At 43.0% G+C, this 22,801-nt stretch overlaps 1 protein-coding gene across 3 annotated transcripts in view; it reads left to right on the forward strand.

Annotated features, from left to right (window-relative positions):
* The window catches only part of WDR7 (WD repeat domain 7), a 301,904-nt gene that overhangs the window by 155,688 nt on the left and 123,415 nt on the right, over nucleotides 1-22,801 (forward strand). For all 3 annotated transcript variants that reach the window (XM_090037845.1, XM_090037847.1, XM_090037846.1), the window contains exon 20: nucleotides 5,530-5,751. In XM_090037845.1, coding sequence (XP_089893971.1) covers nucleotides 5,530-5,751 — 222 coding nt within the window. The remainder of the gene's footprint in view (nucleotides 1-5,529; nucleotides 5,752-22,801) is intronic.

Below are 22,801 nucleotides of genomic sequence, written 5' to 3' on the forward strand. Positions count from 1 at the left end.
ATGAACAGCAACAGAAAAGAGGGCTTTTATTTATTTATTTACTTATTCACTGTATTTATTTATTGTTATGGTACTAGGTTGAGATACAGGATATATGGGATCCATTTCTAGCTGTGCCACTTAGTACTTCTGTGACCTTGGACATTTCATCATTCTAAGCCACAATTATATATCACACTGTATAATATACTCAGAGTTGAAATCCTTTTCTCTCTTAGAAATTGCAAGGTATACTATGGAAAGCAAGATATTTGTTGCTGTCCTCCAGTGAGGATTTACAGATGTTGAACATATAGATGTATAAACATCTATACATCTATTATATTCAAATGTGTAGTATTATACCATATTTTCTTGCATACAGTACACCCTCAAATAAAACATGCACTTTGTTTTGCAAAGGCAAAATGCAGGGAAAAAAGGATTTGTTCCAGTCATGGTCAACTGTGTGACATTAGTGTCTAATAAATGTGCCAGACTATTCTGTGATACTACCCTTCCTGGACGCAGTTACCATGAGGACTTACTCTGTGACGCATGGTTTGGCCCCAGACCTTTGCTAAGGCCAGTAACAAGACCCTCACTTCTTTAGTGCAAGTAGTCCCTTGTACAAGTGCCTGTAAATAAACAGTTGTTTCCACATCACAAGCCTCATCAAAATTTTGGTGAGCTCACTTTCTGTTTAGTGCCCAGCCAATAGCTAGGGCTGTTAGAGGGTTAACACAGGACTCCTCCCCGTCAGTTCACCGAGCAGACACAAGTAGGAACCATCTTGGCATCTGTATAGCTTGCACAGCATATCCAGGAGTGCTCCTTTTCAAGTGAAAAAAACAGGTTCCCAGTTAAAACAAGCACACCAATTTTGAGGGTCTGAATTTGGGGGGAACCAGACTATACTGTATGTCAGAAAACATGGGGGGGAGGTGTGTGTGTGTGAATATTTCTACAATATACCATTGTATGGGCCACAGAATTGTTATATAGCTTCTTTCTGTAATTATATCACTTGATGGAGCACAGCTGGAAAACATACATGGCAGCTCCACACCAAAAGAAGCAAACCCCCTGTGATCAGAATCCAGTAGGTTAGCAATATGTGTTTTCATGGTGTACTCTTACAGTAATAAATTGGCCTGCCTTCTACTTCTTCAAGGTTTTAATACCCAATACAATAACAGAGTACCATCAATATATGCCTAATAGCAGATATAAAGTATCTGGTAGTAGTCCATCTCTCATAAAACCGCCTTTAGCCTTAATTCAAATCCATTGATTCCTATTCCAGTTAAACCTGAAGAACTTAATATGTCTTTTAATCCTTTTATTGTAAGCTAGGATAAAATTAATTTTACCCAAGAACTGTGCAAAGCCAATTAACATGATCTTTAGAGTTATTTAGTAAAGTGCTTCAAACTGTTAAATTTATCTTGACCTCATGGTTGCACTCTCTGACTGCTTTTTAAACGAAGTAATCAATATCTCACAGCCTTTTAAACAGTTTAAACTTCTGGAATATTTTTTCTGTTTTTTATTTAAATAGTTTAGGAAAATGTTTACTCATCGTAAGGTATTCATATAAATATTTCCTCTAAATGAGCATAGAATTGTAGAATCATAGGGTCGTGTTTTAGGTTTCAAAAAATGTTATGCTTTGAATTCGATTGGGGTTTTTTTTGTTTTGTTTTGTGTCTTGCTAAATTTAGGTAAAGAATTAAGAAATATGTCATTTTCATTTGGGCGTAACACAAAGTATGTTATCTTGAAAGCTTAAAATATAGAACATTTTCTCCTTTCACCAGTGTAGCTTCTGTTTTCCACATAGGGCTATTTGAGGTTATTAATTTTCTTACTGTGATAGGGTGATCAACCGTCCTGTCAAGAAAATGGATCTCTGTGTCACCCTTTAGCATGATTAAATGGAGGTACGTTGCTGTGAGAAAATACCAAATTTTCATGAGACAAATGAAACTGTAGAAAGGACTACTTTTATAGACATTATTTCATTTTAAAATCTCCCATTTGGCTGTCAGTTTATTTGTAGGAAATCATTACAATTAATTGTATGTTCCTGCTAATAATTCAAGGAAAGTAAAGGCAAAAACAATTGCTCACTCAGTGATTTCTTTCTCTCTTCCTTTTTGAAGGGACAGAAAAACACTGTACTACAGTGATAAGCAGGTTGAGTAACAGTTAACTCTGTTACGTAGAGAAGCTAATAAGATGCTCAATATTTTTTTCTCCACTCTTTTCGGTCGCAGCAGCTGTTGCTTTGTTAAAACAGAGCCACAATCCTGAGATCTAGATGCTCTTGAGAATGATGACACCAAGTTGTGAGAATTGCTGAGATTTAAACTCCTATATGCTTAATACGTAGGTCATGTATGCCATTGTCAAGCAATGAATTTTCTTAGTAATCTATATATGAATTATGGGATAGATGCACCATAGCATCATTTTTAAAATATGACGACAACCAGGCGCGGGATAGTTAATCTTACCTTCAGAATGTTGATGTTTGAAATAGGTACTTGTTAGTACATAACTTGTGGTTTATAGAAGAAATTTGACAGGTTTATTGGATTAGGTGCATGACTTTAAAGATATTTTAAAACATATCTTCCATGTTACATGAAAGGGTTAACTTGATATTGCTGTAATCAAACAAAGGAAGAACAACAAGGGGGGGCGGGAGCTGGGGGAAGTTCACCAAGTGCCCCTGTTGTTTAATTTCCTACTGGAAGCAGCACATGTGTTTTTTCTTTCTTTCTTTCTTTCTTTCTTTTCTTTAAGCAGTAGCCATTGCAGAGGCTGAGTGGCTGGGGTCAATGCCTTGCCTATTGATCAGTATCCCTGCAGTCCCCTGCTCCAACATCTGCTTCATTGGCTTCTTTCAGTGCCTGCTTCAGTACATTAGAATAGAAATCCATAACCAGAGCTGTGCTCATCCAAGCAGGGGAAGAAACTAAATTAAATGGTATAAAACAATCTTGGATCAGGAGTTTGTGCCAATTCATCTTGATCTAAGATGTCACACCGGGCTCTCTGTCTGAGCACCTGGGCTAGAGGCAGCCATAGTGAAAATAGATGGAGCTGCGATCATTCATTTGTCAGCTAAGGAGCACGGCAGCGGTTAGCAATTCCCTTCTGCAGAGGTCAGCTGACAGAACAATCAGTGCAACTGCAGAATAGAGCTTTCCTTTGAACTATTGTTATGGAGCATGCTTCTTGCTGGGATTGGGGGAGGGAAGCATGGTTTGCTTCCTGTTTCAAGTATGCTATATAAAGTGAACATCCATTATAGCAGATAACTCAGGTACTGCTTGTGCGTTGTGTAGCAGTAATTGTATAGCTTATATTTTGGTATGCTCACTATTTGTGTGTGCACACGTGCATATAATACACACACATACATGCATATATGCATATGTGGAGTGAGCGATCAAGAGTCTAATGAGTTATTAACTATCAAAAGGGTTAAAGATAGTTCTGTTTATACTCTGTTTTCATCCTCCTTACTGGAATGGCAGTAGCTCTTCTTCTCCCTCCCCCCATCACAGTTACATTTTTAAACTTTTTGTTTCTCTGCTTGAGGTAGCTTCGCAACAACCACATCCCAATCTGAACTGCAATACTTGTCTTATACAGATTCTAATACTTAAGGGGGGCTTATTGTTTAGTTTAGTTTTCTTTTTTTTAAAGTACCACTTCTTTTACTATTACCACAATAATATGAAATTCACTAGAAACTAATTCATACCTTGTTACTCTGCAAAAGCAATATTTCTCACAAAATACCAGGGGTGTCTTACAACTTTTTAACAAAGATTTAACAACAGGCTATTGTAGGAAGGATTAAGACTTCATTATGTTTGCAGACTGTATGGCCATGCATTTTCTAGTGTGCTCTGAGCAAGGGGATGTGTCATTGCGGTTGAAAACTCCTTGCTGCTGCCAATTCAGTCCATGGCTGGCTGGGACACAGGGTAATCCAGAGCTGGTCATATCCTGCCTCATCTGGGGGCAGTGACTGCATGGGGTGCTAGGCTTAGCAGAGGACAGCAGCCGCAGGCAGGTTTCCTCATTTTACATCTTCTCCCTGCTCTGCTCCCTCCCCATGTCCACACCACTAGAAGTGGTGGCATATATGTTCTTCCTCTAGCCTGCGAGGGTCGTGAAAGGGGGCAAAGAGCAGGCACAGGGAGGAGGAACCCGCATGCCGCTGCCACCGTCCCCAAATGAACCTGGCTTTCCGTACAACTGCTCTCCACAGCCTCCAGATAGAGCAGGGCAGGATCAGCTCTGAGGTTCCCCTCCCACACCCAGGTCAGCCAGGGGCAGCAGCAGCAGTGAAAGGGCCTGCTCCCTAGTGTCCTTCATCAGTCCAGGGGCTCCATGTGTGCATCTCTCCCATATCTCCCCATGGTCTTAGAGCTGGTGCGCTGCACCCTCCTTTAGGAAATCCTGGATCTGCCCATGGCTATGAATTATTATCAGTAAAACTAAGTCATGATCAAATATATGGCTGTGGTACAATTTATGTTGCAGTCTCCTTGTTTTTTTAGATTTGTTCTTTTTTCCCCCTCAATAAATCACAAATCTTTGTCATTTGCAGTGCTTAGAATTAACAGAAAAAGTAATTTGGGATGTGTTAGATTAATAAATTAACAGGTCTATATTGCAATGAGGATTTCTCTTGACTTTTTTAAAAAAATGTACTTGTTAAGATACTGTAATTTGCATCACTGATACTGTTTGTTAAAACTAATAATTAGAGGATACCAGTAGCATGAAGATGCCAGTAGTATTCTCCTTACTGGAAATGTAGAAACTGTTCCCCGCCCCAGCCCATCATAGTTACATTTTAAAACTTTTTGTTTCTTTGTTTGACACAGCTTCACAACAACGTCCTGATCTGAACTGGGATAGTTATCTTATACAAATTCTAATACTTAAGGGTTTTTCATTCATTACAATGAAAAATGTATGGTTTTAAGTGTCTGTTTAAAATTTGCATACAATTTCTGTGAAGATAAAAACTTATTTCTCTTAAAACACTTGTTTAAACAAGAATCCAGTTCAGAATTCACTTTCTGAAAATGATGATTTAATAACTGTATAATTCTTTGTACATTTCTTTTTTTCCAATGACCGAACTTGCAGGAACTCTGAAAATGGAACGGTTTTTCTCGTGAGGGGTTACTTTGTTTGTGAAAGTTGCACAGTGAACTGCAGGAAGAGGGAGAGTTACTTAGACTTCCAGCGTGGACCAAGCTCTTAAAAATTGTCTGATTCTATATCTTCTTGTGGAGTGATCCTCTGAAGTTGAATGATTGTGTCTTTTTTTTTTTTCTTCTCGTTTGATTTTCAGTATACGTATGACCATTTTTAATTCCTCTTCATGTTCCTAGCTATATAGATCTTCCAGTGATGGAAATAACTTTTTTAATCCTTCTAAACGTACTAATCTCAATTGGAGCGGCCTTTGCTTCCTGAGCTGTCATCCCTGATGTTCCTTACTTTTTGTTGTAGGTTGTCTGTCTAGCCTCCCACAAATTAAAAAGATATCTACATCATATGAAGAGAGACGGAAGCAAGCTACTGCTATTGTCTTGCTAGGAGTAATCGGAGCAGAATTTGGAGCTGAAATAGAACCTCCCAAGTTACTGACCAGACCACGCAGTTCCAGTCAGATTCCTGAAGGGTTTGGTTTAACCAGTGGTGGATCAAATTATTCCTTGGCCAGGCATACATGTAAGTACTTTAAGCCCTGGGCTCTGAATATTTATCACACTTTACCTGTTTAGATTTTTTGTTTGTTTGTTTCAATACACTCTGCTACTAATTTCATGTATGGAGAGTAGAGTAAAAGGAGGAAAGTATTAAACCTTGGGCTACTTAACACGTCAAGATGAGGTAACCAGAAAATGAATACTGAAATGTATACCTGAATAAGATTTAAGTTTTTGACTATACGGTGGCATTCTCAAAAGTACCTGTGAAGTTAGACTCCTACCTCTCATTGAAAACAAATAAAAGTACAGTAAAATCTGTGTTAACCGGCACTTTATTACCTGGAAAACTATTAACTGGCATCCGAATGATGCGGCAAAAGCAAAACTGGAAGTACCGCTTCTGAGGGACTTCCCGTTTTGCCGTTGCGAGCTGAGTTTTTCTTTCCACTTTTTCCTGCAAAATACTTTTGTCGTCTTAGAAAAAGTGCTAGGTTGGAGACTAGGAGACCATGAAATCTAGTCCTACCTCTCTGACTTACTGAGCAGTCTACACATGATGCTACATCACCGTAGTAACATGCTATAGTGATGTAACGTCTGTGGGCAAAAACCGTGCTGCTGCTGCTATGTCACTGTAGCAGTGCTCTCCTTTGGTGTAGCATGTTGCTATGGCAACGTAGCAGCTAAAAATAACCGTGCACCACTGACGTGGTGTAGTATGGGCTGTTACTGCACCATCATTTAGTACTTCCAAAAGGCGCTGTAGGGGCGCTTGTAGACATGCCCACTGACCTTTAATTTTCAGTATTTCACAACTGTTCTTGAGCAAGGCCTCCTGGCCCCATCCAAAGGCTGGCAAGTATAACATACTCCCTTCCCCTATACTTTACTGATGCTGTAATTGAGGGTCAGCAGGCCACACAGTCATGTCTGGAAGAGTTGGAACCAAAGAGCTTGTTAAAGGTATTGAAAATGTAGTGAGAGGTCTGGATGTACTTCATTAGGAGATTTGTGGAGGTCATCACGTCCAACCCTGTGCTCAGAAAAAGGATCATTTCTGTTTAAAATGTTCCAGTCAAGTGTTTTCTAACCTACTCTTAAAAACTTTCAAGGAAGGAGTTTCCATAAACTCCCTAGGAAATCTGTTCCATTGCTTGACCTCCCTCACAGTTGAAGTTCTTCCTAATATCCAATTTAATTTCTCCTGTTGCATTTATTGTCCTGTCCCTTGCAGCCAAAGAAAATACTTTGTCTCCATCCTCTTTATAATCACTGTTCAGGTATTTGAAGGCTGTTGTTTAAATTCCAGCCCCCACTCTCCACCCTGGTCTTCTCTTCTCCAGGGTTAATAATCCCAGTTCGTTCAACCTTTTTCTGTAACTCGTTTCCACTAATCACTTATGTTGCTCTCTGCTGGACCCTTTTTAATTTGCCCATGTCTTTCTTGAATTGTGGTTCCTGAAATTGGACACAGTACTGCAGGTGAGGTCTCAATACAGCAGAAGAATCGCTTTCCCTTCACTTGCAAGAGATACTGCTGTTAATAAAATTCAGTATGCTGTTGGCCTGTCTTCCAACAAGAGAATTTGTATTCAGTTTATCATCCACTATAACTTTTTCAGCTGTCCTGTGACCTAACCAGTCATTTCCCAATCTGTATTTGTGCAAGTGATTGTTCCATCCTGACTGCAGGACTTTTCATCACTCCTTATTTAAATTCTTTCAGTTAATTTTGGACCATTTTTCCAATTAATCTGTTGATTAATCCAATTAATCTGGTGATTCTGAATCTTAATCCTGTCCTCCAAATTGTCTGCAACTCTGTCCAGCTTGATGTCATCTGCGTAGTTTCAATATATGGAAGCCTTCTCAGTCCAGCTTCAAACCAGAGTCAGCCCTGTAAATGCTCAGGGACTTTGGATATGTGAAAAGTTTCTAGGTTAATAATCTTCCCTACAGTTGCCAGTACCATTTGATGATACCACTTGTAAGACCTAATAGAAGCACAGTCAGCAACACTGTACCAGGTTCAGTAGCACCTTCTGGACAGATTCCTGAGGACACTGATATGCATCTCTCTCTAGTGAAGGAAGACAGGCTCAGTATTTTCACCGATCTTCAACATCTATAATAGGCCAGTCATGAGAGATTAAAATACACCACAATAGATTCAATGCCAGAAATTTGTATATGACTGTCAACTGTATATAAAAATGTATTAATAATGTATAGTAATGGCTGTCTTCTGCACTAGTGCAACCTCTGCAAGATGCCCCAGTACTTGGAGTAGGCAAAGAAAAAAGCAAATTATTGAAAAAAGCAAATTATTGGATCTTTGAAAATTCCTGGCACTCTGGTGTAGTGCCTGAAGACTGGAAGAAGGCCAATGTGGTGCCTATCTTCAAGAAAGGGAGGAAAGTGGATCCGGCTAACTATAGACCCATCAGCCTGACTTCTATCCCAGGGAAGATCTTAGAAAAGTTTATTAAAGAGGCCAACCTTAATGGACTGGCCGACGCCAACATCTTAAGGGATAGCCAGCACAGGTTTGTAGCGGGTAGGTCTTACTTGAACAATCTCATTTCCTTCTACAACCAAGTGACCTATCACCTGGACAAGGGAGAAGAGATTGATGTCATATATCTTGACTTCAAAAAAGCCTTCCATCTGGTATCCCATGATCACCTCTTGGTGAAACTGGCCAATTGTGGCCTTAGGTCCACCAGGATCTGCTGGCTGGGAAATTGGCTCTGTGGTTGGACCCAGAGGGTAGTAATTGATAGAAGTCACTCATCGTGGTGTCGTGTGACCAGTGGGGTCCCCCAGGCCTCTGTTCTTGGACCCATATTGTTCAACATCTTCATTAATGATGTGGACATTGGAGTCAGGAGCGGACTGGCTAAGTTCGCCGATGACACCAAACTTTGGGGCAAAGCACAGAATCATAGAATCAATGAGTTAGAAGGGACCTAGACAGATCATCTAGTCCGACCCCCTCCCATGGGCAGGAAGGAGCACTGGGGGTGGGAGGGGTCATAAGACCCCAGCCAGGTGCCTATCCAGTCTCCTCTTAAAGATTTCCAAGTAAGGTGAAAGCACCACCTCTCTGGGAAGCCTATTCCAGGCTCTGGCCACCCTTACAGTGAAGTAGTTCTTCCTAATATCTAACCTAAACCTATCCTCCCTCAGCTTGTGGCCATTGTTCCTGGTGACTCCAAGGGGGGCCCTGGTGGTGGCCCCTGATAAGGTTGTAGGCAGCTACAAGATCCCCCTCAGTCTCTTCTCCCCAGGTGCAGCATTCTGCACTTCTCCTTGTTGAACCACATCTTGTTCAGATCCGCCCACTTCTCTAACCTATCCAGGTCTGCCTGCCGGTGTATTCACTTTACCCCACAGCTTGGTGTCATCAGCGAACTTGAACAGGGTGCTCTCCACACCCTCGTCCAGCTCGCTAATGAAGATATTAAACAGCACCAGCCCAAGGACCGAGCCCTGAGGGACTCCGCTGCCCACACCCTGCCAGGTTGACATCGACCTGTCCACCACCACCCTTTGGGTGTGCCCCTGGAGCCATTTTGCCACCCATGTGACTGTGCATTCATCAGTGCTGCAGTCCCTCAGCTTGCCCACGAGAATTGGGTGGGACATTGTGTCGAAGGCCTTCTGGAAGTCCACAAGAAGATGACATCGACTTCCTTCTTCCCATCTAAGCCCTTTGTTACCTGGTCATAGAAAGAGACCAAGTTAGTCAGGCAGGATCGGCCTGGCACAAACCCATGTTGATTACCCCTCAACATCACTTCCCCTGCAGGGCTCTCACAAATGTGGCCCTTGATAATTTTTTCAAAGACCTTCCCTAGGATAGAGGTGGTTCAAGCACCTACATTGAACACCTTCAAGAGCAAATTGGATGCTTATCTTGCTGGGATCCTATGACCCCAACTGACTTCCTGCCCTTTGGGTGGGGGGCTGGACTCAATGATCTTCTGAGGTCCCTTCCAACCCTAAAGTCTATGAAATCTGTGAAAAAGCAGTGTAGTGCCTGGGCTCGAGCTCAGTCCAGGAGGGAGAGGAGTGGTGGTATTAGGAAAAGGTGAAACCTTACTCTGAGCTACCAAGTACCCTACGCATACCACGGATTCAAAGTGGGACAAAGCCTCATAGACCCCCCTCACTGCTTTAGGGTGTACTGGAACAAGCAATTTTATTGAGCTCATCTAGCCAATAAACTGTCCTCATACATGGGATGCTAGGGCCCTGCTACATTATCAAATTAAAGCTGGATCAATACCAGCTATAAAGTTGTTTCACACTTTTTCAAGCAATATCTTTGTACTGATTGTCTCTTTTTCTAGCTAGATTGTCATTTTTATCATATGATAATTACTTTGCACATCTGGCCAGTCTAAATGTATTGTGCAGTTCACCAGTTAATTGCATAATATATGTAATGTGTACGTACGGCCTAGTTACAGCAGTCCATACATTTGTGACAGCCACCCTGTGCTACTACAAATGAAAATGCTGATCCTGGGCAAGGTCTGATTTCATTCTTAATATCATGGTGCATCTGAATCCTCATTTTTTTTGCATTCGTTTTCTTACTCCTCCCTCCTCCACAAGATAAAGCATCATCCAAGTTTATGCATCAGGTTAAAGATTGGGAGAATGAAGGGATTGGAGCAGATTTGGTGTATCTAGACTTCAGTATGGCTTTTGACGACGTCCCACATGACCTTCTCATAAAAACATTGGAAAAATGTGAGGTAGGTAATGCTACTGTAAGGTGGATAGAGAAGTGGCTCAATAGCTGCAAGCAAAGAGTAATTATAAATGGATTCATGTCAGAATAACAGGAGGTTTTGAGTGGAGTCCCACAGGGGTCTGTCCTAAGTCCAGTGCTGTTCAATGTGTTTATTAACAATTTGGATGCTTGAATGAGCTTTTTGAGCAAACTTACAGACACAAAACTTGGAAGGATTTTGAATATGCTGGAGGACAACAGCGCAATTCAGAAGAAACTTGACAAATTGGAAAGCTGGGCTAGAGCCAACAGGATGAAGTTCAGTACTGACTACTGCAAGGTACTGCACCTCAGGAAGAATGATCAAAACCATAAACATTAAGATGAGTGACATCTGGCTAGAAGGCAGCACTACAGAGAAGAATCAGAAGTCCTTTGGATCATAGACTTGACATGAGTCTGCTGTGTGATGCAGTCACACAAAGAGTGAATGCAGTTTTAGGCTGCATCAATATAAGCAGTAGGTGCAAGACAAGGGAGGTGATAGTGTCTTTACTCAGCATTAGTTAGGGCTCTTCTGGAGTATTGTGTGCAGTTTTGGGTGCTGCATTTTAAAAAGGACACAGAGAATTTAGAAAGCGTCCAGAGACATGTCTTTCAAACCATTTATCATTTTTATCACAAGTCATACAAGGAGAGGTTGAAAGAAAAAGGCATGTTCAGCTCATGGAAAAACAGTTTGAGGGGACATGATAGCAGTCTTCAGATTATCTGAAGGGCTCCCATAACGATGAGGAAATATGCCTTTTCTCTCTAGCTTCAGAGGGTAGGATGTGGACCAGTGGGTTGAAATTGCAGTAAAATGGCTATTGGGAAAATCTGCGCTGTTAGAACAGCAAGGCAATGTCTAGACTGCCTAGGGAAGTTGTGGAATATCCAACATTGAAGATTGATAAGCATTACTTAGGGATGACCTAGGACAGGGCTGTCCAACTTCTGGGCAGCCAGGGGCCACAGTTGGCAGTTCCAGGAGCTCCAAGCCCAGGGCCACTTGTCATGTGGGTGATCTCACCAGGCTCCTCGTTCCACCTCCCTCTGCTGCTGCGCAGGCAGCCCTGCTTCCTCCCCCTCTCCTCCCTTGCAATACAGTAAACCTGACTTTTCCCCACTGTATATACAGCATTTTCCCTCTCCTCTTTCTTCCCCAGTCACATGTCCACCTTCAGTGTGGGCAGCCTGGCTCTTGCCTTTCTCACAGACAGTGAATGCAGCACAGGCATCCCAGGCCTTTCCCACTGCACTGCCGCTTCTCCTGGTGCAGGGGAGGGAAGTACAAGCCAGAGGAGGGCAGGAGAGCCTGAGGGACCCAACTATTGTGGCAGGCCCAATGATGGAGAAGCAGTGGCAGCCACGTTGGGAGCCCACAGGCCACATGCTAACCCTTTGGGGCCTTCTTGCAACCTGTGGGCCACCAGTTGAATAGCCCTGATCTAGGAGTATCTATGCCTGGACCGGTCTGTAAAGAGCAACAATTGGATTGCTAGGAGATAATGAGATGAGCTCTGCTGCCTAAAGCAGGTGGATATTGGCAAGGACCATGCTCAGCAGCTGAACAGTTGAGCAGTTGTCCACAACTGACTTAATTATCCCAGTTCTTTTAATCTTTTTTCATAAGGTTGTGTAGCAGATACAGAAATGGGAGTCTTGGATGTCCAGTAATAGGGTAGGATGTGTTGAGTGTCCCTAGGTTGCAGAGTAGAATGGAGAGTGTTTGGTTTTCCCATGTGGCTAGGAAGGAATTTTACCCTCTCATTGATACCATGTTTCAATCCTTGGAGAGATCTTTCATATCTGGATCCTTCCTGGTTTTTGTTGTCAGGCACAACAATTTAGTCAGTTGGCCTCAGTCCCGTTCCACTACTATCAGATGGGAAAGATGGCTGGCCACTTTCAGAATCAGCTTGGCCACATGGCCCCCAGTTGACAGTTGCACGTTCACAGTTAGTTGGAACCACGTGTCTCCAGGCATGCTGGTTACAGAGATATGCTCTAGGATTGATAGCTGGGTGGGGTCCACGAACCACTTACAAACAAAGGTCTTCCCAGAGCCTGAATCTGAGGCTCAGAGCCTGGATATTAGAGCTGTGTGAAGCTTCAGTCACTGATTTGATTTGGAGGAGATTCAGCCCAAATTGGTGGCCAAATCTCCAAATAGAATCAGGAGACCCTTTAATCTCTCTGAATCAAATCAGAAGCCTCTGAATCAATTCAGAGATTCGACAGTTCGGCCATAGACCAGCTTTATATATTTTTATATGCCAGGCGCAGCTTGTAAACACTAAGATGGTGGGGTAGTTGGAGAGTCCCACGGGTTCATGGGGAAGTGGGTGATCCCCCCGCATGCTTGGCAGTGGACCTAGAAGTACTTCCAGTCCAGTTCTGGGTCTGCTGCAAAGCACATGGGGGAACCCCGCACCCTGGCTTGACGACTGGTGCCTCCTGGGTCTGGTGGGGAACCCGGGGTTCCCCCATGGCTGATCACTGAGCTGGGGAGGGGCGGGGGGGGTCTGCCACCAAGCATGCGGGTTACCCTCTCCCCCCACTCTCCCATGGGACACTCTATCCATCCCGCCATCTTAGCGTTCGCGAGCTGCACCTGGTACCTCGAAGTACATAGAAAAAACATATAAAGCTATGTCTATGGCCGGATTGCTGATTCTCTGAATCAGAATCAAATCTTCAGATTCAGCTTCAGCTGAATCGAATTGGGACAGTGATCCAAATCAGCAAATCAAATCCCCCGAATTGGGCCAAATTGAAATTGAATGCTGCCCACTTCTCACACCCCTAGTGTTCTCATGGGATTGTATAGGCTTTCTGCTCTGGGGTCTCTGTCTGGACTGCTGAGATCCCAGATTTTATATGACTACTGTCCATAAATGAGCCATCTCAGCACCAGTGGTTGGGCTGTCCACATGAAAAACAGATCAAGGATTCCCCTTTCTCTTGGCCTGGTACTACCCCCTGGAAGTAAGTAGGAAGATCTTCTTCACTTCCCAACTCAGTGGTCCAAATTTGTTGAGCCCACTATTGACACTTTAAGGATTAAAGCAAAAGTCCCAGATTTGGTGCATGGTTTATACCTAACAGCCCATGAATTATGGTAGGTCCTTCTTATTTTAAATTTATGTCTCATGTGGCCCATCCCTTTTGGCCAGGCCAGGTGTTTCTCACACTCTGATTCAACTTCCAGAATGTCTTCCACAAGGTGAACTGCCTGCTTAAGATCAGCAAATACATGCTCAGGCCTCCCTGGTAATATCTGCTGAAACTGTGCCAAAGTTACCGACTCCACAACTTTGGCCAACTGCAACTGCAGTTTTAGCCACCAGGTGCATAAGTCTTTGAGGCACTGCAACTGCTCAGGCCAGGGATGTGGTTTAAATGGCTCTTGCTGGAACCAGCATCAATATGCTTCTTCCATGAGTCTCATGTAGTCTAAAGTAGCAGCCTTGAGGGTGTCATAGTTTTATATGCCCTCAGCTCCCAGAGCCCAGTAAGCTGGCTGAGTTTCCCCAGTAATGTATTAGGCTAGCTGTCTCAGCTATCTGCTTGAAAGATCCTAGAAAAGCCTTGGCCTCATCATCAGGTCCCATTTTCTGAGAGTTTCATGCCCCTCTGTTTGAGTTAGGACAGTAGCACTCACCCACGCAGTGGGCTTCTCCTGGTTCAGTAGCTGAAGTATAAAATGCTGCCCACTTTGCACACCCCTACTGGATATCCCCTCACAATCTCTGTTGCAACTGCTGCTATTAAATCTGGAGCTGCTGGAAGACCTGTTGCTGCTGCTGCTGAAGCCCCACAACTGTTTTAGCACAGCCTCAATTTGAGGGGTTGTCAACTGTCCATAAATTTACTGACACTCCATAAATAACCAGACTGAAAATGCGTGTGTGTAAATTCTGTAAAAAAAAAAAATTAAAATTGCACCATCTGTAAATCAGCAAAAACAGTTCTGCAAAATCATCTCTGTAAAAGCACAGAGCTTAGAAGATCCAAGGTCAGAAAACAATCTTGGTCACATTGTTAAAGTACAGAGCACAGAAGTGTTACCTGGCATCTGAGCTGGAGCTCAGTGCTCGGCAGGTAGCTCTTTTTGGAGCTTTGTGATTCTGATGCTGCTCTTGGTACTGCCTCCCTTCTGCCTTTAGCAGTGCTGGATGGCAGCACTTGAGAGGTCTGTGCTGAGACAGGGAGTGGAGGTAGTGTGACTAAGGCTGGGAGGGGCAGCATGGTGCAGGATACTGTCAGGGATATCAGGGCATGGGAGTTGGTACCCTTGGGGAAGGGGCAGCGTGGCACAAAACCATCTCCGTAATCAAGTAGGGTTATTCACCAGTAATTGCAATTTTTAAGGTGTGAGTTTCCTTTGCATACTGTGTGAATCCCATCTTTCCTTTCTGTTCTGCTCACAGTTCCTAATGTTTAATTCCAGAAGGAGGTGCTCTTGTGCTCACTAGCTAAGTACTGCTGTAAATAAGCAGAGTTCAGACTACAGCTGTTCAGAAGCACCCCGTTCTTTTACCTTCACATTATATGGAAAATGCATGTCTGAAACAAGTATATGTTGTTTTACATTACATTACATTAAATTGCATTGAAAAACATTCCAACACCCTTTAAAATGGTTGCTGCTTCCTAACTCAGTTTAATTGTTAGGGAAGATAATGCTCAAAATAAGCAAATTTCTTCTGGAAACAAAATTCAGGACCTAAACCTTACAAAGTAACAGGTATTATTCATTTCTCTTCCCATTTATGCATTTTTGGACCTCTCTAGCCTCTGATCTAGACCAAATACACATAAGCAGCAACATCGTTTGGTAACTGTGTAACTGTCAGTCAGCCAGAAGAAGGCATACCAGCTTCAGCCACCCAAACAACAAGCATTTCTTTCCCCTATGTCACCCATATTGCAGGCTGCAGCCATATCTTCAGGCCCACAGTGCTCCTGTGGGTTTCATGCAGGCCCACATGCAGCACACGCTAGCCCCACCACCATGTGCTGCAAGCAGAGCAGGTCTTACACATGTGTGGCACACCTGGGGCATGCATATGGGGTGGTCTGGGATGCACATGTGGGGCCAGTCCAGAGGATGCCCACAAACTAGCTCCAGCCACCACATCCAATGTGCAGGGCTGATCCAGTGTCGGCATCACATGCAGTGACCAACCCAGATAGGAGCCACATGTAGGGCTGGGGCCAGTATGTGCTACATGTGACATGCAAGGCTCACACCACATGTGGCACCCAAACTGGACAGGCCCTGCATGGTGGCTGCAAGCATATGGGGTTAGTCTGTGTGCCCAGTCCAGTGCATGGACTGATCTGAATGAGTTTGATACCTCTGCTTTACATGATAGCTGTTGTGGGATTCATGGAGAAGTTTGCTTGGCTGAATAGCTAGGTTGCTCCACCAATCTTTTATGTGGCAACATCTGTTGGAACTGCATTTCTTGTGATTTTCTCCTTTTAATACCAGATTAATCTCCCTAGTCTGCATTGTATGTCACATGAATGATATATTTGGGACTAGGGTGGACACTGATGCATCCCCAGAATATAGGACATACCCTTGGTGAGGGGCTGGACTCCCTGTCCCCTCAGCCATTCAGCAGCGAGAAGTGGAGCTACCAGGCAGGGGCTAGGTCATCACAAAAAGGCCACCTCCCTCTATTCCTGGCTGGACCAGAACCCTGCTCCTCCTGGCTGTGCTCCACCCTATCTCTAGACAGTCAATAGAATCGCAAGGACAAATGACTGACATGCATTTCCACTGGTGAATTAAAAAATGGGATTTTTTGCAGTCTGTTCCTCATTTAGAAATGAACAGGGGACAGTGGGTTTAAAAACAGGATGGTCCAGGATAAAACAGGACCAATGGCCACTCTAGTTTGGGATGATCCTGCTTTGAGCAGGGGGTTGGACTAGATGACTTCCTGAGGTCCCTTCCAATCCTCCTTTTGTATGATTCTGTGATTTCTAGAGAAGTATTTACTCTGTGTGTGCGCGTGTGTGCGCGCGTGTGTGTGCGCACACATGTATATGTATATGCGTGTGTGTGTAATATCTCAACAGTAAGGGAATGTGAAAAGTTGTATCCAAAGTTGTAGCCAAAATGCACATTGTTTTCCCCTTAAATTATTTTTGAATGTGTTATTTTGAATTAATTTTCGCACCTGTGGCATTATATTGTAGCATTTGACAGTGGTATGAAATGCATACATCATGATTTACAGTATTTTTTTTAAAATACAGATTAATTGTGATGTTGCTACTGTGAGAGAGGCATTGTTTAGAAATTCACATGGTGACCTTGCCTGACATCTTGCATTAATCTCTGTTGACCTTACAAATGGTTCATGAGATATTTAATTATAAATGCCACCCAAAGAATTTCTCATTATAGATGCACCGCATCACACCTAAACCGCAGCTAATGCTATGTTTATGAAGTTAATGGGCTGATAAATCTGAATGACTGCTCTGTCCTGAATATGAAAATACTTTGTTCCATTGTTAATGCAGTATATTTTTCAAAGCATCTGCCATCAATATAGTTATTAATGATAAGCATTTTGCAGTATAACTCAGTCAATGTCATGTGAAACAACATGCCTAAAGGGATTATGTTTTTGTGCATTTTTTGTGATTTTATCTATCCTAGTATCTTTCAAAGGGTAATTTTAGGGTTTCTCTGTTATATGATACAAAATGGCCATAATTCCAACCTTTGTTCATTCTAGGTCGAACATTATAGGCCATCCCAGAGTTGGGATCTTACTTTCCAGATAGCATCCATCATAGTTTTTTGTTTCTGAAGAGGCTTTGAAGCAAAAACCTGAATCAGCGCAGTGTCCTTCGTCTCAGAGTTGTACCTTTTCTGGTTGTAATGAAAATCTGTTCAAATTTGACAGAGTTATTTAAGCCTTTGGAAGAATTGCAGTAGAAACTTACTCGAGTTTAATGGCTAAAATATGCAAAGATGCCAACCTAATTGTCTATGCTCAAGGTTCTTGCAGCTCTTAGTACTGAACAGACTGTACATCTGTCATCCCCATGGAATGACTTGTCATGTTCCATCCTTCACTGATCCTCGTGTCAGAGGATTGCAAATGGATGTGCCATATCCAACCCGGAACCACAGGGTGAAACCTGGCTTTCCCTGTTAATAGCTTATCTGGCAAAGGTGCAACTGAGCACTGGAACTAAGAGCCTGTCCCTCCTGTGCTCTCCTGCTCCCTGTTGCTGTAGAAGGAGACTGGGATGGGGAAAGAAGTGGAAATGGGGAGGTCAGTAGAGAGAAAATGACTGGAAGCAGTTTGGGAAACAGAAGGAAATCAAGGAGTTGAGGGATGGAGGGAATGGGAAGGTCCTGTGAAGAGCCTAGGATTGGAAGTCCAGAGAGCAAGGAAATTGAGTCTGGGATCAGTTGGAGGAGAAGAATCTGGTACAATACTGGCAAGTTAATGAGGAAAGAACTGGGTGAGTATTTGTGACAGTTCAAAAGGAAAGAGCTGAAAAGGTCAAGCTTGGTGGAGAGGGAGCATAATAGGCAGAAAAGCAACCGCTCGAGCACGGTTTTTTCCATTACCTGCAATGGAACCTAAGATCTCAAACTACTATCGTTCCTCAGCTGTCAGCAAATATCTTCACTGGCCAAATGTCCTATCCTTTAGTTTTTGCCCATATGGAGTTCAGCAATCTTATTTACTGCAATAATTTATTGTTCAGGTGTTCCCACCCTGGTAGTGATCCACGTGGGCCTTCTTTTACTCCCGCTTCACTGAGATGCTTTTTCAGTTTGCTGCTTTAGAAATCCAGAAAAATACATACACAGAACTATGGCAAAAGAAAGTGAAAATTGCAAAAAGGACATTCAAAAGTGAGAAAATAGCAGAATTCATGTTGCCAACACAAACCTAGATTTTGAGGGTTGCATGAATAACCCTGAATAACTGGACACTGTCTCAGAAGGCAACTGGAATAAATTCTGCTGGCACATATGCCACCCTCGGGGACCTACTACCAAAGGGACCCTGGGCATGTGGGTTAGTTGGGACACCCAGGGTTTCTTCCCTAACTCAAAATAGGGTCCCAAAAAGGGATCACAAATAGTCCCTTTGTGTTTACACATCATGATTCAGTCTTTGTTTACATGATCACATACTGTCTTTCCTACTGTCCCTGGACCTGATTTAGGTATGGAATGCATGATGCCTGCCTTATGATCAATTCAGCACTTTTTTTCTTGTTGAGTCAGTGGTACCATGCCTCATATCTGATTTCTCATTTCCTTGTACCCTTTTCTGTGGCGCTGTTCACTGGTGGGCGAGTACTTCACAAACGCTTCACAGGCGCCAGTGGAGGGTTTGGGATTGAGAGTGTGGTTGGGGGTAGAAAGGTAAGGAAGGTTTATTGACTTAACAAAAACACGAGTACGCACAGATAACAAAACAACAGACAGACAATAATAATTTGCGTCGGCAACTTATCGGCAGTCCCCTCTGATGCCTGCTGTAGAACAAGTTTCTCTTCTGCAAAGCTCAGCAAAGTCAGGTGTCCCCGATCAGTGCTGTCCAAGGGGTACCAGGAAGGACCCTGAAATTCAGTCCTTGGGCTCCTTGAGGTCCACAGGCCCACTGGTCCAGGCCAGCAGCTAATCTTAAATCACTACTTCTTTCACAGAGCTACATCTTCCTTCTAAATGATTTCTGGATGTGCTAGCCAATTTATAAGTTCTGAGCTGTGCTGATAACTTACAGCCATTCAGATTTTTTTTACTTCAACAGTTTTTAGACTGACCAATAGCAATACAAGCCTTGCATTCTTTTGATAAGATTAATTTTAACTACGCCACAGGGCCCTACCACTTCAAGGCTTTGCTAAATTTACTAGGCCTTCCTTTATACAAGGCCTCACTACATTTTAGACTTTAATTAGGCTCTTAGCAGCAACATATAGCTTAATATCTGAACAAATGACAGAAAAACACTTGATCTAATCTTCATAGAGCCTTCAGCAAGCACCTTTATCGCACAGACGTAATTTTCAGCTGTCACAAAATGCTAACTTTTTTTGTGCAATAACTGTGTAAGGTGAGAGTATTATCTGCTTTTTACAGATGGGGATCTGAAATACAGATGTTAAAATACCTACTAATTTTGGGCACCCCATTTTGGACACCTGGGACTTTATTTTTCAGAGTACTTAGTAGTATATAACACTTGATGTGTTCAAAACGCATCTTCCATTCACTAAAGTGGCAGTGATTAAGTACAGATTGACCTCTTCTGTCCTTGTCCCCTGAAGCATGTCTATGCCTAAGTAATCCCATACCCCCAGCTTCTCACCCACGTACATTACAATCAGACCATTTCTCTTCCAGCTTGCCTGAGACATGCAGCAGGGACAGTGAGAGTGTGGGGGAGAGTTTCCCTGATGTCTGGTCTGGTGTCCAGTGCCCCAGCAGCTGAAGAATAACTTGCAGGGGGGAGTTCTGCTTGGCCCTCCGAGTCACCCTGCTCCATATTCTGTGGAGACCACATGTCTGCAGACTTGTTGGGGAAACTTGGTAGGGAGAGACTGTTCACTGCTGGCAGGGTTTGGAAATTAAATTCTACATATTTTATAAGCCTCTATTGATTATGTGTGAACTGCAATTTTTCTAGGCTAAATTTGGATAGATTCAATGAGCAGCAAAAGGCACATCCCTGACACTGCAGTAGTGTCCCCTCCAAATTTTGACTCGCTTCTTCAACGTGTAGTGTAGCTAAAGCTTTTCAGTGGAACAAACCAAACTTTTTTTTATGTGAGCAAGGCAACATATTTAAGGTCATTGTAAGAAATGGCTGAACCATGTTTTTTTCCTGGAAGCTTCCAAAAATGCAGCATTAGACAAGAAATCTCAGGCAGGTTATTTTGGATGGACATTTTAAAGAACAGAAAACAGGGTCTTAAAATAAGAAGTGTTAGTCAACCTTAGCCATGGGCTTCTATACCAGTTCTTCCTGCAATAAACATAACTTAATAGACTTAAAAGGGAGAGAGAATAAAACTGCACTCTACATTTGTCACTTGTGCACTACCAGCAAAGTTTTTACTCTCATTTAATAGCAAATCTTTACTTGCATTCTAATTGCTGGTTTTATTGTTGTTCCGTTTCCTCAAGATGATAACAGAAAGTAAAACAGGCAAAGCTGGTAGCACCATCTGTACTTACTGTTACCTTACAGTTCGCATTATGAGATCTTGCTTTCAGTTGTTTAAAATTTTGCCAAACCGTTAAGTGTTGGAGATGAAATTCTCCAGTCTGGATGTCTGTTTCAGGATAACTTTGTTTCAATATAAATGGTTCAGCCTTTTCCAATGACAAGAACAAAAAAAATAGGTTATTTTGCCCATTTTTTTTTAAATGTTGCAGCACTTTCCTTTGGAATTCTGGTATCTCCCAACTTCAGAACAGAGACTTAAACATTGTTGGATTTGTGGGGGGTGGATGTACTATTAAGGATATATCTTTTTGCTTTTCATATGAAAATCTGATTGAACTCTATAGCCTTTCAGAAAAGCAGTTTGTATTGATTAGCTTGGCAACTCAACTTTGTAAAAATTCTTGAACTGGGCATGGTCAGTCTAAAGCAGGCTTGTCCAACATATGGCCCATGGGCTGCCATGCGGCCCTCCAAGCAGTTTTCTGAGGCCTGAGGTGCTGCAGCAGGAAACTAAAGTAAATACTGTACTTTCGTTTCGGGGGGGAGGGGGTGATGTGATACCACTTCCTGTGAGATATTTGAATACGGCTTGCTGGCCCACTGGTTGATAAAAAGTTCATGATCCAACCCCATGTTCAAAAAGGTTGGACACCCCGGTCTACAGCTCTAGGAGCTGTACTGGGCTTCATCTGAAATTTCTCCTCCAGACTATTATGGGGTACTCTGGCACCACCCACTAGAACTGGAAACAGAAAGATGCTCCTATGCAGTTTTTCCTCTTCCAGTGGTATGTTCATGGCACATCAGAGGAAGAAGGTACCATAATGAAGGGCAGCCAGGAAAACAGCTAGACCAGAAACTTAGGGTAGGAGAAGAGACAGGACTGCCATAGGGTAAAACTGATAAGGGTAGGCTGAAGTAGTCAGGCTTGAGGGAAACAGGGGGATAAGGGTCTGTGGGCCACTCGGAGATATTCATTTCCATAACCTGGAGTGGACCCCAAGATCCTAAGTCTCAGTGTTCCTCAGCTGATAGGAAATATTAGTGAAATCCACTGGCATTATCTGGACCACATCTCCACCAAGTAGCTTTCTTCGTCATGGATAACAACCTAGTATTACCGTCAATTATTCTGTTCATTGAAATGCAGAAGCCTGTGCTGTAATCCAGGGATGTGAAATTCATGTTGTGCCCTGGGCTGGATTTGGACCATGAGACTCTTCGTAGGGCAGATCCAGCCCTGGGAATGCTGCAGCAGCAGCAGCTTTGGCTGTGGTCCAAAGCACAGAGCGGTGGCGGTCACTCAGGCTCCAGCCTGGGACAGATGGCACAGCTTTGATTTGCACTGCATGTACCCTGCTGGAGCAGGGACTTCCACTGTCACTGTATGCCCTATACCACAAGCAGCTGTAGCTCCAGCATAGTACACGAAGCACATGACAATGGCAGCTGCTCCATCAAATGGGGTGGCAGCAGGGCCAGAGGCCAGGGAGCTAAGACTGCAGTTAGAGCTAGAGCTGCATACTTCAGCCTGTGCTTATCAAGCAAAACAGCTGGAGGTCAACTGGGGCTATATCAGCCCTTAATTAACTTCCTGCCACCAATGGCCATGTCCACTGGGGCTCTAGATCCTATGGCAGGCCACTCCCCCTGTCACACCCCACCTTCCAGTGGCCCACGGGTTGCCTGGCAGGCTGGACAGAGCAGCTCCGTTGTCTGTACCTTTGACTCCTGCTGTAATCAAACAGTCTCAGCCTTGCTGATGAAATATTTTGGCATCAATACAGGATCTGCATCATGAAATTTTGGGGTGATGGGGGCAGTTTGCTTTATTAAAAACTAAGAAGTTACATAGATGCACACATACTGTTGCAAAAGAACATTATGTTTGCAAAGTTAAGCATATTCAGGTGTAAGAAAGTTGTATAAGGCTTTCTGTATAATCGTAATTCATCTGTGAATAATACATATCTATCATTTAAATCTTTTATTATATGATTGTATGATTTTGATACACTAATTGTATGCTTTTTGTATGGATCTGATGTCCT

This window comes from Crocodylus siamensis, chromosome 3 (genome assembly GCF_052110815.1).
Source record: "Crocodylus siamensis isolate JL-2025a chromosome 3, ASM5211081v1, whole genome shotgun sequence".
Taxonomy (NCBI): Eukaryota; Metazoa; Chordata; order Crocodylia; family Crocodylidae; genus Crocodylus; species Crocodylus siamensis.